At 44.2% G+C, this 15,719-nt stretch overlaps 1 protein-coding gene across 2 annotated transcripts in view; it reads right to left on the reverse strand.

Moving 5' to 3' along the window:
* The window catches only part of MAN2A2 (mannosidase alpha class 2A member 2), a 250,977-nt gene that overhangs the window by 53,865 nt on the left and 181,393 nt on the right, over window positions 1-15,719 (reverse strand). For both annotated transcript variants that reach the window (XM_082253219.1, XM_082253220.1), the window contains exons 13-15: window positions 11,533-11,600; window positions 8,895-9,060; window positions 6,533-6,769 (exon numbers count right to left, since the gene is read on the reverse strand). In XM_082253219.1, coding sequence (XP_082109345.1) covers window positions 6,533-6,769; window positions 8,895-9,060; window positions 11,533-11,600 — 471 coding nt within the window. The remainder of the gene's footprint in view (window positions 1-6,532; window positions 6,770-8,894; window positions 9,061-11,532; window positions 11,601-15,719) is intronic.

The raw sequence follows: 15,719 nt of genomic DNA on the forward strand, positions 1-15,719 counted from the left end.
TCCAAATATCACCCTGACTTGGTCCCTTCTTGTCCTATGTGTGGAGACCCTGACGCCTCCTTCTTTCATCTCTTGTGGAGCTGTCCCCAATTACAGACTCTATGGCAACAAGTAGTCACATTCCTCCATGACAAGATGGGGTCTCCTCTGCAACTCTCCCCTAAGGAGTGTCTCCTGGGGGTTTACCCAGATGGAGAGATGCCCAAATCCACTGTCATATTTCTTCAGGAAACTTTGTTTATAGTACGTAAACTGATAGCCAGGAGGTGGATGAGACCTACTCCTCCTACTCTAGGTTTGTGGATTAGGGAGGTTAATGGTGTCATCCCATTTCATAAACTTTTGTATAAACATAGGGGGTGCCCTCAGAAGTTCAACAAGATTTGGGACAAATGGGTGCAGTGCCCTGATACGGCTCGGTAATGCAGTGGGTAACTATTCTATGTTGGCCGCCCCTGGTAATTCAATATTTTCTGTTCGAGGGTTGGATCGACGGAGAGCCACTGACTACTGTTTTGTTTTTTTACTATGCCTGTTCTGTCTCTCGGTGCTGATTATTTTGTATATTTGTATTTTTTGTACCCCAATGTGTTATGAACCTGATTGCAGTTTCAATGCACGGTTTATTTTTGTATTGTACCAAAAATTTCAATAAACCTCACTGTTTTGAAAAAAAAAAAAAACATGTATACAATAGATTGTTAGCTCCCAAACCAAGCCTCCTGGCTTTTTGCACACATAAAATCACACTCAAAGTAGGAGGATTTGTGACATGTTATAGGATAGAAAGAAACTCTTTCTTACCATACAGAGAGGGGCCCGCGTTCACCACAAAACCCGTCAGGGAAAAAGGGGGAACATACTACTCACCATACCGGAACCAGGCGGGCACCAACTCCTGACAGTACCCCTCTCCACCGGGGCGGGAGGGGCTGTCGACCGATACGGACGCCGTGACTCATGGTCTTTGGCGTTTCAGCGAGACGTTTAACTCGCGGGTTCAGTCCTTTTAATGGGACTTTGTCGCGGCCGACCCAGCGCGGAGCTATGGCCTGCACGCGCTCGTAGGCTGAACTGGGGTGACCACCGGATCTCAACATCCAGCCCGTCGCCCAGTTCAGCTTTCTTGCTTGAAGATCTCACAGGAACACTGGAGAAAAAAAAAGCTGTCCAAAAATCCTTTTAGAAAAAAATTCTTGCCAGGACCTAAGATCCCAGCAAGGTATCTAGGTCCTTACTCCTAACTAGACAGAAAATAACTGATTTGCTGAGGCAGAGAGAGAGAGGATATACCCTCTGGGACTGCCCCTAGGGTGTGGCCAGAGCTTTTTAATTTCCTGTCTAGTCCTGCTCCTGCGGAGGTAACATAACCCGAAGGTGGTGTATCACCGAGGACTACGTCTGTCGATGAGCGCTAGAGAAAACTATTTTTTCCTTTTGGGATAAAGGTTTTTACAGAAATAAATAAAAGCTGATCATTGTAAGCACCCCTGTAAGTGGTAAACAGTTTATCCCATCACTGTAAAATAATACATTTGGAAGGCAGCTTGTTCTTTTGAAAAACAACAGACTTAAAGCGACTCTTCAGTCATTTTTTTCACCTAATAAATCTTCTGCCTTTGTTTTTTTTTTTTTTTAATTAAAGAATACCACACAGATATCAAGCACATATGCAGGTAAGTGAAACAACGGGTCTTCCATTACAACACAAATGTGTGGCTTATCAAAAATGAACTGTGTGAAAAATATAATATTAACCCCTGCTTTTTCCAGGGCCTCCCCGCTGCCCTTGTTTTTTTTAACTTTTAAATTTTTTTTTTTTTTCTGCCAAGAAAAAACCTTATACAGCACACTTCCTCTTTCTTGTCTTGTAATAAGCCTAGGCCAGTGATGGCGAACCTTGGCACCCCAGATGTTTTGGAACTACATTTCCCATTAAGCTCACCTACGCTGCAGAGTGCATGAGCATCATGGGATATGTAGTTCCAAAACATCTGGGGTGCCAAGGTTTGCCACCACTGGCCTAGGCCAATGAAATCATGAATAGCTCTCTCTCTAACTCTTGTGAGAGTTTGTCATCAAGGGAGAGAGGGAGGATGAGTCATAAGAAAGCTTCAGAGCTGGATGAGGGCAGAGATAACAGGAGACCTGCAGAGATTCATGTGTATTCATCCAGAAAGGAGAAATGTATAGGCAAGCAGTGGTGTGAGTGTGTCTGTCTGTATATATGTGTGTATATATACACACACACACACACATACACAGCGTAGATCTAAAAAGTGTACACACTCCTGTTAAAATGTCAGGTTTTTTGTGATGTAAAAAATGAGACAAAGATACATCTTTTTAGAACTTTTCTCACCTTTAATGTGACCTATAAACTGTACAACTCAACTGAAAAACAAACTTAAATCTTTGAGGGGGAGGGAGTAAAAATAAAAAACTAAAATAATGTGGTTGCATAAGTGTGCACACCCTCTTATAACTAGGGATGTAAAAGCATCAGAGGGATCTAATTGTTAAAATGTATCAGTCAGGAGAAGAGTACAAAATAATTTCCAAGGCATTAGATATGCCATGGAACACAGTGAAGAGTCATCATCAAGTGGAGAAAATATGGCAAAACAGTGACATTACCAAGAACTGGACGTCCCTCCAAAATTGATGAAAAGACGAGAAGAAAACTGGTCAGGGAGACGGCCAAGAGGCCTACAGCAATATTAAGGCTTTATGTATACAGGATGTTTGCAAACCTCTCCAGAACGCTGGAAATTGACAGCTAGTAACTGAGGGTTAAAAAAGTCAGTTGTGCCGTTAAAGCATTTTTACACCAGAAAATGGTCAGAAATATATCCCTATTGAAAACACCTGTAAAAGAAACGCTTATAAATGCATGTTACCATGTTTGCACGCTGCTACAAGCATTTGGCTTTTCAAATACCAATAAATGTCTGTCTGAACGTATTTTGTTGCTTTAAAAAAAAAAAATGCCACTAAGCTCAACTGCCTCTAAACGACTATAAATGTTAGTGTACATGGACAGATAAGATAACAGAGGAGAGTTCAGGGGCTGCTGAAAAACCACCCAACTGCTCCTAAAGGTCCGTTTATCAGCAGCAGGGTACATCTGGCCTAAAGGAGCTGCAGGAATATCTGGCAAGTACTAGTTGTGTGGTACATGTGACAACAATCTCCCTTATTTTTCATATGTCTGGGCTATGGGGTACAGTGGCAAGACGGAAGCCTTTTTTTATGAAGAAAACATCCAAAATAAATTTTGCAAAAACACATCTGAAGTCTCCCAAAAGCATGTGAAAAAATGTGTCATGGTCTGATGAAATCAAAGTTGAACTTTTTGGCCATATTTTCAAAAGATATGTTTGGTGCAAAAACAACACTGCACATCACCAAAAGAACACCATACCCACAGTGAAGAATGGTGGTGGCAGCATCATGCTCTGGGGCTTTTTTCTTCAGCTGGAACAGAGGCCTTAGTAAGGTAGAGGGAATTATGAACAGTTCCAAATAGCAGTCAATATTTGCACAAAACCTTCAGGTTTCTGCCAGAAAGCAGAACATGAAGAGGAACTTGATTTTTCCGCATGACAACGACCCAAAGCATACATCCAAATCAACAAAGGAATGGCTTCACAAGAAGAACATTAAAGTTTTGGAATGGCCCAATCAGAGCCTAGACCTGAATCCGATTGAAAATCTATGGGGTGATCTGAAGAGGGCTGTGCACAGGAGAATCCCTCGCAATCTGACAGATTTGGAGTGTTTTTGCAAAGAAAAGTGGGCAAAAATTGCCAAGTCAAGATGTGCCATGCTGATAGACTCATACCAAAAAAGTGCTTCAACAAAGGCTTTATGTATACAGGATGTTTGCAAACCTCTCCAGAACGCTGGAAATTGACAAGATAAGAAGCTTTCTGTGTGCAGCAGCCTCCCCGGCACCCCCTAGTACTTACCTGAGGTCCCTCTCTATCCAGTGATGTCCCAAGTGTCTAAGCCATCCGAGATTCTCCCTCCTGAATGGCTTAGACACATGCAGCAGTGCCATTGGCTGCCACTGCTGTCAATCAAAGTCAGCTAGCCAATCAGGAGAGAGAGGAGCGAGGCCAGGGCTCTGTGTCTGAATGGACACAGGGAGCTGTGACTTGGCCTGGGTGCCCCATAGCAAGCAGAAGAGGGACCCGAGAAGAGGAGGATCCAAATCCACTGCAACAGAGCAGGTAAGTATAACGTTTGTTATTTTTATAGAAAAAAAAATGAGACTTTACAATCACTTTAATTACTATCCTCTGCCCCCTATAAAAATGATAAATAAATAATTTGGGTCTACATAGTTGTTGTATAATGGCTAACATCTATTGTTGTATAATGAAATAGAATAGATAGCTTCACTTGAAGACTACTTAAAAGAGAAGTTCAGGATTTAAAAAACAAAAACACAATAAACAATTATACTCACCTAGGTAGATGCAGCATCGATCTGCATCTGCATCGATCTGATGCTGCATCTGTCCCCCGTCGGTTCTGCAGTGCAAACTGAACGATCAAACACCACTGATCACTCAGTTCTCCCTCTCTGCTCTGAGCAGAAAGCAGTGACTGTCAGTCACCAGCTCTCTGCTCTCCCCTCCAGCGCTCACTAGAGCACTGGGCTTTGGAGGGGGCAGTAGTGGCTGGCTCAGGCTCTGAGTGGATTGCTGAGAAGATGGGCCAGATGGCGGTCCAGGCATCTGAGTGGATCCTGACCATATGGTTGGGACCTCTCTCGAGACTGGACTGGCTGAGTGACATCAGCCGACAGTGGGCTTTAGCCAGCTGTCGGCAGAAAACGGGTCATGGGAGTGCAGAATGAATTGTGTTCCTGTAATCCATAGGACAAATATGGCCAAAAAAAGCTTTTTCTCCTTTAAAGTAAACCTGGAGTCGGTATATGCTTGCTTACCTAACCATAAAACTCTGTAGCATCAATCCTATGTCTGCTGTGCTTCTCCACTGCGCCAATCTACTGCCAGAGCCTTTAGAAAAAAACACTACTACCGTACCAGCTATGGAAGACAATGCTATTACAAGAAGACGGAATGTGGATAGTTTTATGCAAAAAAAACATCAAAGGCTGGTATTTGTATCAAATTTCTGGAAGCCCTAGGTCTGCAGATCAAGGATGTTGGGGTTGAGCAGCAAGTTAAGGTCAAGCACCATAGGATGCCTAAAATATAATCTGAAGATTAGGCAAGTCAACACTAAGTACACAAAAGTTAATTTAAGCTGTGTTCTATTATCAAGCCATACAAAATTAAATGATAAATTTGTAAAGTTGAATTTACACTTAAAATCTCTCATCTGCTTCTGGTCCCTTCTACAGTACTCTTTGTTACTTTTAAAGTGTAACTAAACCCCCCATTGATACATCACCTCCACCATCCAGCCATGCAGCAGGTACATTACTTGTTGGCCTCTGTCATCTCCCTAGGTGCCAGATTTTCTGCCTTTTGATTGGCTCTTAGGGATGAGGTCATCCAGAGCATGCACATAGGAGTCAGTCATTGTGGCACAGCCGAAGCTTGCTGGGAATGCTTGGGCAGCTCCACACGTGCAGCTCAGTGTGCAGGGAGGTGTGTTTGTATTTTTGCATTAAAGAGACTTATCATGTCTCTTCTGCAATAAAAAGCTGCCTGTCCGCAGTTTTAGATAATGTAGGTTTAGTTCAACTTTAAATTTTTACATGCCATCTGCTGGTAACAATTGGTATTGCAGGCCAACTATTATGAAACACAAAGTTCAATAGTGCTCAAGGCATTGCAAATAAAGTTCTGAATGCCATCCACAAGGCAGTAAAAGGCATGTGTTTTGAACAAATATGGTTTGAACATCCACTTGGACAATCCTCCTAAACCGAACGTTAAAGCAAAATTCCAGGAATTGCAGCACTTTAAAAAATATGCTGCTTTAAAAAGGGATTGGGTCCAACAAGTTGTATGACACGTTGTTAACCCTTTTTTTTTGCTATAGTTCTTACTAAACTACACAGCAGCTGCTCTGCCTGCCCCTCCCCTCCGCTGTCCATCTAGAGAACATTTTGAATTTCATAACTGGGTTCACATAATATAAAGCCTTCAGTGATTAAGCAAAAGGAGAGATGGGGCAGGCAGAGTGGGAGCAAACGAGACTGCAGCTGCTATATCGAAGACCAAAAGGTTCATCGTCTAGAGCGCTGGAAGTATACTGATAATTGTACTCCCAATGCTCAGTAAAAATGTAAACAGTAAATAAATGAAAGAAGTCCACTAGATGACATACACCTTGTTGGACTTAACCCTTTATAACTCAGCAGATTTTCAAAAGTGTTGCAATTCCTGTCGTTCCACTTTACCTATAAATAGGTTTTACATGAATAAAGATGTAATTTTTGATCACTGACCCTTTAATACAGGCATTTATTATGTTAGGGCAACTGCTACTTAATGTTCCATAAGTGTTTTACCAACCTTATAAACGGATACACAGTTGATCCCCTCACCTTTAACAGGCCGGTGGTGCCGGAGAACCAGACCTGCATGTACTGATTCTCCAGATAGAAGTCGTCAGTGTTGGTCTCTAAGATCTTCACTGGAAACACGTCCTGCTTCTTTATAGTCAGGTCCCTGCCATGGAGGTACAACCGGACACTGGACTTCAGGGTAGTGTGTGCATCGAATGACATGTACAGCTGAAAGATGCTCAGGCCAAGTGAAGGTAAACGGGCAGTGAAGGAGACCTGCAATAACGGAACATGTCACAGATTTCTATGAACAACGCAGGAAAGAAAAAATCTTAGCAAAATTAATGTAATTCTTGCCATTTTTAAAGTGGTAGTAAACTCCCCTTTAATGTTGTCCTACAAGTAGGCTTACATTACTTTACTTGTCTTACCTGTCGGTACTGTAAATATCTCCTAAACATTCTCCATTTAAGGCTCGGTTCACATATATCAGGCCATGTTTAAGTTGTGATTTTTAAATGCAGTTCAGTGCAGTTTTGCTCACCGTTTCAGGTGCAAATTTTAACTTAAAATTGCACCTGAACCGAAATGAAAAACGTACAGAACTCTTTCTAAAGATGAACTGCAGCCGTCCTGGATATATGTGAACCAGTTCTATAGAAAGCCGTTTCGGTTCCCAACTTAAGCAAATCGCATGCGGTTCAAAACGCATCCAATTCATGTGAAACAAGCCCAAGAGATATTCGCATTGGCTCAAGCGGATGACCTCATTGAGCATGTGCTGAGCTCTCTGCATTCAGGGCAGACTGAGTGTGTCATAATTGTGCTCCTGTGTGCATGCGTAGGAATGACATCATCACAGCCTGGCCATTCAACTGGTCAGACAGCGTGAACCCGGACGGAAGACCAGACAAAGATGGAAGAACAGACAGTGCTGACAGGTTATGCGCTGAAGGGCTCTGTGTGAAAGATAAGTCTTTCATAATGTGCTGGTCAAGTTAAAAATGCAACTAAGGGCAAAAAATGTTTTTTTTCATTATAACTGCTGTCAGTTTTATTGCCATCAGTGTCAAATAAGGAAATATTCCCTTCTTTTCCTGTACAATAGCTAAACAGGTAATAGGAGAAAATACCTCCAAAGTGAGGGAATCCTGGGGGGGTCACCAGAACTAGTGTCCCCTTTGAAAGATTTCCCCTCTATAACTGTTTGATCTTCTTTTACTTTCACTTTTGATGAGAATGGTATACAGGACAAATAGAGAGGGTGAATCTCCCTTACGGGCCACAGACAGCAATAAAAACTGACAGGTGTTCTACTCCATCTCCATTCTGTCTGAAACAAGTTTTTCCTTTAGGCCCCTTTCACACTTCTGTGAAGCGATTTTACCGCGATTTTGCGGCGATTTTGAAAGCAATGGCTATGGCTCAAAATGCAATCAAATCGTGGCAAAGTAGTGCAGGAACTACTTTGAAGTCGGTGCAACTTAAAAACGCACTGATATGAATGGGGCTCATTTAAAATAATGGAAAACGACTTGTCACGCGATTTTGCGGTCCAAAATCGCGGGACAAGTCGCACTAGTGTGAAAGGGCCTTAGTTACATAGAGGAAAAAAAAAAAAAAAAAAAGAAAATAATGTGATACACTAATCACACCGTCCCCTCACTGCAGCCAAAATCTGACAGCTGCCTGCATGCTAAAACAGAGTTTAGCATGGGGGCAGTGTAAACGAGCCAGACAGCTGAAGTGTCAGGGGTTAGACCTCACCTTAATTTTCTAAATCAGGTCATTGCAGGGGCACAAAGAAAACAATTGTTTTCTATGTTCCCCCATTCAAACCATAGTGCTGGTGTTATGGGTGTTTTTTTTCTGTGCAGAAAAATACATACATGCTGCATTTTTCTGCATAAAAAAAACAAGACAAAGGACACCAGCCTTGTGGTATGAACAGGGCACGAGGAAGATATAGAGAATAGTTTTCCGAGTTCCCCTTCACACCAGAATAAGATGCAGGGAGCCCGCGTTCGGTGTGTGTTTCCCGCATCGCATTTAAAGTACACTGCACCTATGATGTGCAGTGGGTGTCAATGTTAAATTACCAACACCCCAAACGCCCCCAGATCACAAACTGCACAGAAGTACCATGCGAGCAGGTTGCAGTACGTTTTTTTTTAAAGTGTTGCATGCACTACTCTTGGTGCGGTTCAGTGTGATTCAGCCAATACAAAATGAATGGGCTCAAATCGCACCACAAGTGAATAGCAAAGGGATGTACGACACGTTCCTGTGCGATTCCTAGTGTGCACCAGCCCTCTGTCTTTGCAGAAAAATGCAGGTCTCTGCACATGATGTGAAGGAGGCCTCATTGTGTGATTTTATCAGACTCTGCATTGTCTGTTACCTGGTATACATCAGGGTTCAGATCAGTCAAAGACTGCCATACTGGATTGATCTGCACGGCCATTGGCTGTCCTTCCTCTGTGAGCACTCGGACATGAGGGGTGTTCACCAGAATGGAGACCACACACAAACGATTCTGCTCCACAGGATTGAAAACTACAATGTACCTGTAACACAGCAAAGGAAAACTGAACAACTTTCAGAAGTGGATAATGGCTCCAATACACCAAGATTTTTATCCTCCTTGTGTGACATAAAATCACGACAAAACAATGTTTACTTTTTTATTATCTAACAATCCCTAGCTACCAAATACAAGAATTAATCCTGCCAGCCACATAAAACGTCAGCAACCATAAATATATACTTGCAATTTTTAAAATGTCACTAAACCCACATCATAAAAAACTATCAATAAATGGTGTATTACATGCTGTTCGTACTCACTCAACTAGGAGAGTCATTTTCTGTATTTTGCATAAAACCTGGTTGATCCGGCAGCTCTCTATCTCCCCCTTCTGGTCATGTCCTCAATTCAGTCACCAGGGCCACTAGTTTGACAACTGTAATTTGCAGCTATGGTGGTAACTCTGCACATGCTCAGTTTTCAGTGAGTTTATATGGTGAGCGTTTCCCCCTTATTACATCTGAGCAGCCCATGTGACTATAGAGTCACACATGTGGGTGTATACACAGTGGTGAATGACATCCCACTCCCTCCCTACTCCATGCCCACCAACCAGCTAAACACAATGGGGGCGGGATTTGACATGTAAATTCACCACTTAAGGACCAGAATGGTTTTGCTACCTTAATGACCAGGCCATTTTTTGATACGGCACTGCGTTACTTTAACTGACAATTTGCGCAGTGGTGCAACTCTATATACCCCAAAAAAAAAAATTATGTCCTTTTTTTTCCCACAAATAGAGCTTTTTTTTTTTGGGTGGTATTTGATCACCTGTGCGATTTTTATTTTTTGCACTATAAATGAAAAAAGTGCGACAATTCTGAAAAAAAAAAACAATTTTTACTACTTTCTGCTATAAAACTTTCCCAAAAAAAAAATCTAATTTCTTCATTTAGGCCAATATGTATTCTGCCACGTATTTTTGGTAAAAAAATAAAATTATAAAAAAATAAAATTCCCAAGAGGTGTACTTTAGATGGTTTGCAAAAAAGTTATCGTGCCTACAAACTAGGGGAAAGATTTATGTCATTTTTATTTATTTATTTTTTACTAGTAATGGCGTCGATCTGGGATTTTTAGCAGGACTGCGACATTGCTGCGGACAGATCGGACACCTGACACTTTTGAGGGGACCAGTGACATTACTACAGTAATCAGTGCTAAAAATATGCACAGTTACTGTACTGACACTGGCAGGGAAGGAGTTAACACCAAAGGGTTAAATATGTGCCCAGGGGGTGCTTTCTAACTGTGTGGGGGATTTACTCACTGGATGAACACAGAGATTGGTGTTCCTAAATAGGAGAAACCCAGGATCCCTGTGCATCACTGACAGAACAGCGGTCTGCCTTGTTTACATCGGCAAGCCGGTGTTCTGTCTCCAAGGTAAGCGATCACAGATTGGCCCCCCTCTAGCCAATCAGCACATGCCCGTGCCCCCACTATCTGCTTCACAAAGCAACGTACAGGTATGTCATTTTGCGTACCAGAGCCCACCTGCCGCAGTAAAACTATGACAGCTGGTCGGCAAGTGGTTAATGGATGCTTCACCTCCCTCTAATTCTAAGACACAGGCTGGAGGGGCACAACAGAGGCTGTGACTGGCAGCAATCCGCCCACGCCATGTTATTTTCACAAAATAATTAAGATTTAATTTCAAATATATATTTGTATGTCAGTTTAAAACAGTTTATATTGTTTTCTTTTATTCTGTATTCCAAAGGCTGTTTTTTTTTAACATGTGACCAGCAGCAGAGGAATATAGGCTCCTTCTGCCTATGTTTCCATGCAGACAGGCTGGAAAAGAGCTGGGTCATGTGACAGCTGTATATTGATTGACTTAGATTTTTTTTTTTTTTTTTTTTTTAATTAAAATATTTACAGTTCCATCATCCACATATGGATATGAAATAGAAGGGCAATGTAAAATAAAGTGCTTGTAAAGGCAGAAGGTTTTTTTTTATCTTAATGCATTCTATGCATTAGGATAAAAAGCCTTCTGTCTGCTGCAGCCCCATCTCGATCCAGCAAGGTCCACAAATGCCTCGGCCGTCCGGGACTCTCACTCTTGATTGGCTGGGACACAGCAGCAGCGCCATTAGCTCCCGCTGCTGTCAATCAAACTCAGTTAGCCAATGAGGAGAGAGGGGGCGGGGCCAGACCACGGCTCCATGTCTGGATCAATACAAGGAGCTGCGGGTCAGCTCAGGTGCCCCCATAGCAAGCGGCTTGCTATGGGGGCACTCAACAGGAGGGAGGGGCCAGGAACTCCAGCCAGGGACCTGAAAGGAGGAGGATCCGGGCACACACAGGGCAGTAAAACCACTGCACAGAGCAGGTAAGTATAACATGTTTGTTATTGTAATAGAAAAAAAAGAAACAAGACTTTACAATCACTATAAACCGTGTGTGTTTAGCATCACTTTAAGAAATGCCTTGACCAACATACCGTGGAGAGGATCCCAGTTTGATAATGGTTTTCTCTGGCAGGGTTTCTTGGGTCAAACGGCTGTCATCCTACAAGAGAACATACTACATTTAATGGTTAAAGCAAAAATAAAGGATATCCTATACAATTTTAGTACATGGGAGGTGTGCTTTTAAAGTACTTCAATGGAGCCTATGGAGTGTATGTGCAAGTACATAATGCCATTGACAAAAGTTTTCAAATGTTTTTTTTTTTTTCTAATAATGTATACTTTAAATGTATTCCCTATTCACACATCTGTGCTTGCAACTGCATGCATTTTCAGAGTGGAGAGTGGTTGAAACCATATAGAATGACAGTCAGCACAAGTGTTAGTTAAGAAATGCAAATGAGTAAATAAATGAAAGTGTAACACAGTTTAAGTGGTTTGGTACAAAAATAAAGACAATTTTTTCCCATTAAAGGAGATGTACAGCCAAAGCGCATTTGGCTTTACATCTCCTATGGATCACAAGAGTGAAGTTTGTTCTGCACTCCTGTGACCCATTTTTTAGCAGAGAGCGGTCTGAAGTCCAGCACTGGATTATCATGACAATGGAAGTCAGGATCCACCAGGTGCCCGGACTGACACCCGGCTCAATCTCTCAGCGAGCCGCGGAGAGCCTGAGCCGGCCACTCCCACCCCTCCATAGCCCAGCGCTCCAATGAGTGAGGAGGGGACAGAGGGGAGAGCGGTGACTGACAGTCAGCAGCTCTCTGCTCTGGGAGCTGTTAGAACCGAGCGATCGGCAGTGTTTGATTGCTCGGTTCTCAGTGCAGAGGCCCCGGGGGACAGATGAAGCATCGGACCGATGCTGTATATACTTGGGTAAGTATAAATTAAAAAAAAATTCCCCCAATTCTTATACTGCATGAATAAACAGTGAGACTGCATTCACACCTGAGCGTCTCACTTTTGAGCGTTTTTTCAAGTGTTTGTATGCACACTTTTGAGCATTTGTGTACAGTGTTTTTAAAGTGTTTTTGAGCTTTGGGGTTTTTTTAAGCAGCCAATAAAAAAAAATATCATCCGTTTCATCATTTGTTCATGTGTTTTTCATCCGCTTATATTTAATACTTATTTTTTTTTTTTACTTTTTTTTGTAAGGGGTTAAGGGTTAGGGTTTGAAGTTTAGAGGAATTAAATATTTTTTTAATTTTTATTTTGTTAGGTTAGGGGTTATTAGGGTTAGGGTTTAGGATTAGGGGTTAACCCCTTGGCAGCGGCCGCATGCAAATATGCATCCTCTCGGCAGGTGGGCCTTGGCGCTGAGCGGCTGCATATTTGCGTGAACTGGTGTGAATGCAGCTGTGCCGAGAGCCAGCACAGTTACTGGCGGCTAATAGAAAGCTCCCGATCGTTACTTGCGATTGGGAGCTTTCCAATCATGTGATCGCCCTAACAGCCAATCAAGGCGCTCACATGATCATAAACCCTGCCCCACCTCCCAGCTTCCTAAACCCCTTAAAAGGGCTGGGAGACACAGGCTCCAAGGGTTTAATATTAGGGTTAAGGTTTGGAGTTTTTTTTTTTTTACTTTTAACATATTTTCATTTAATTATGGCATTTGAGTAGAAAAACAATACGTACTAAAACGCTCAAATTAAGAGTTTCCATGCATTTCTATGGAACAAAAAAAAAAACCGCAGCAATCTGCCCGATTGGAGCTACAAAAAAAAAAAATACTCCAGAACTTTTAGCTTCAGGCGTTTGACTTCAGGTGACTTGTAGTGGAGATGTAATCCATCTCCATAGAGAATAAATAATTTTCATCCTCTAGAGTTTGAGCTTCAAGCTGCAAAACGTGTGAATGGGGAACGCTGCGGTGCGAATGGGGAACGCTGAGGTGCGAATGGGGAACGCTGAGGTGCGAATGGGGGAACGCTGCGGTGTGAATGGGGAATGATGTAATCCATCTCCATAGAGAATAAATCATTTTTATCCTCCAGAGTTTGAGCTTCAAGCTGCAAAACGTGTGAATGGGGAACGCTGCGGTGCGAATGGGGAACGCTGAGGTGCGAATGGGGAACGCTGAGGTGCGAATGGGGAACGCTGCGGTGCGAATGGGGAACGCTGCGGTGCGAATGGGTAACGCTGCGGTGCGAATGGGGAACACTGAGGTGCGAATGGGGAACACTGAGGTGCGAATGGGGAACGCTGAGGTGCGAATGGGGGAACGCTGAGGTGCGAATGGGGGAACGCTGCGGTGTGAATGGGGAATGATGTAATCCATCTCCATAGAGAATAAATAATTTTTATCCTCCAGATTTTTAGCTTCAAGCTGCAAAACGTGTGAATGGGGAACGCTGCGGTGCGAATGGGGAACGCTGAGGTGCGAATGGGGAACGCTGAGGTGCGAATGGGGAACGCTGAGGTGCGAAGGGGGAACGCTGAGGTGCGAATGGGGGAACGCTGAGGTGCGAATGGGGGAACGCTGAGGTGCGAATGGGGGAACGCTGCGGTGTGAATGGGGAATGATGTAATCCATCTCCATAGAGAATAAATCATTTTTATCCTCCAGAGTTTGAGCTTCAAGCTGCAAAACGTGTGAATGGGGAACGCTGCGGTGCGAATGGGGAACGCTGAGGTGCGAATGGGGAACGCTGAGGTGTGAATGGGGAACGCTGAGGTGTGAATGGGGAACGCTGCGGTGCGAATGGGGAACGCTGCGGTGCGAATGGGGAACTCTGCGGTGCGAATGGGGAACGCTGAGGTGCGAAGGGGGAACGCTGAGGTGCGAATGGGGGAACGCTGAGGTGCGAATGGGGGAACGCTGAGGTGCGAATGGGGGAACGCTGAGGTGCGAATGGGGGAACGCTGCGGTGTGAATGGGGAATGATGTAATCCATCTCCATAGAGAATAAATCATTTTTATCCTCCAGATTTTTAGCTTCAAGCTGCAAAACGTGTGAATGGGGAACGCTGCGGTGCGAATGGGGAACCCTGAGGTGCGAATGGGGAACGCTGAGGTGTGAATGGGGAACGCTGAGGTGCGAATGGGGGAACGCTGAGGTGCGAATGGGGGAACGCTGAGGTGCGAATGGGGGAACGCTGAGGTGCGAATGGGGAACGCTGAGGTGCGAATGGGGAACGCTGAGGTACGAAGGGGGAACGCTGAGGTGCGAATGGGGGAACGCTGAGGTGCGAATGGGGGAACGCTGAGGTGCGAATGGGGGAATGCTGCGGTGTGAATGGGGAATGATGTAATCCATCTCCATAGAGAATAAATCATTTTTATCCTCCAGAGTTTGAGCTTCAAGCTGCAAAACGTGTGAATGGGGAACGCTGCGGTGCGAATGGGGAACGCTGAGGTGCGAATGGGGAACGCTGCGGTGCGAATGGGGAACGCTGCGGTGCGAATGGGGAACGCTGCGGTGCGAATGGGGAACTCTGCGGTGCGAATGGGGAACTCTGCGGTGCGAATGGGGAACGCTGAGGTGCGAATGGGGAACGCTGAGGTGCGAATGGGGGAACGCTGCGGTGTGAATGGGGAATGATGTAATCCATCTCCATAGAGAATAAATCATTTTTATCCTCCAGATTTTTAGCTTCAAGCTGCAAAACGTGTGAATGGGGAACGCTGCGGTGCGAATGGGGAACGCTGAGGTGCGAATGGGGAACGCTGAGGTGCGAATGGGGAACGCTGAGGTGCGAATGGGGAACGCTGCGGTGCGAATGGGGAACGCTGAGGTGCAAATAGGGAATGCTGAGGTGCAAATGGGGAATGCTGAGGTGCAAATGGGGAATGCTGAGGTGCAAATGGGGAATGCTGAGGTGCAAATGGGGAATGCTGAGGTGCGAATGGGGGAACGCTGCGGTGTGAATGGGGAATGATGTAATCCATCTCCATAGAGAATAAATCATTTTTATCCTCCAGAGTTTGAGCTTCAAGCTGCAAAACGTGTGAATGGGGAACGCTGAGGTGCGAATGGGGAACGCTGCGGTGCGAATGGGGAACGCTGAGGTGCGAATGGGGAACGCTGAGGTGCGAATGGGGAACGCTGAGGTGCGAATGGGGAACGCTGAGGTGCGAATGGGGGAACGCTGCGGTGTGAATGGGGAATGATGTGGTGTGAATGGGGATTAACTTGGGATGTGGCAGATGCAGACACAGCTCCCAACGTGATATCCGTTTGGGTGCAAGTCCACGAATCCGTGTGTCGGCCCC

This window comes from Pelophylax lessonae, assembly GCF_965119305.1.
Source record: "Pelophylax lessonae genome assembly, chromosome: 4".
Classification (NCBI taxonomy): domain Eukaryota; kingdom Metazoa; phylum Chordata; class Amphibia; order Anura; family Ranidae; genus Pelophylax; species Pelophylax lessonae.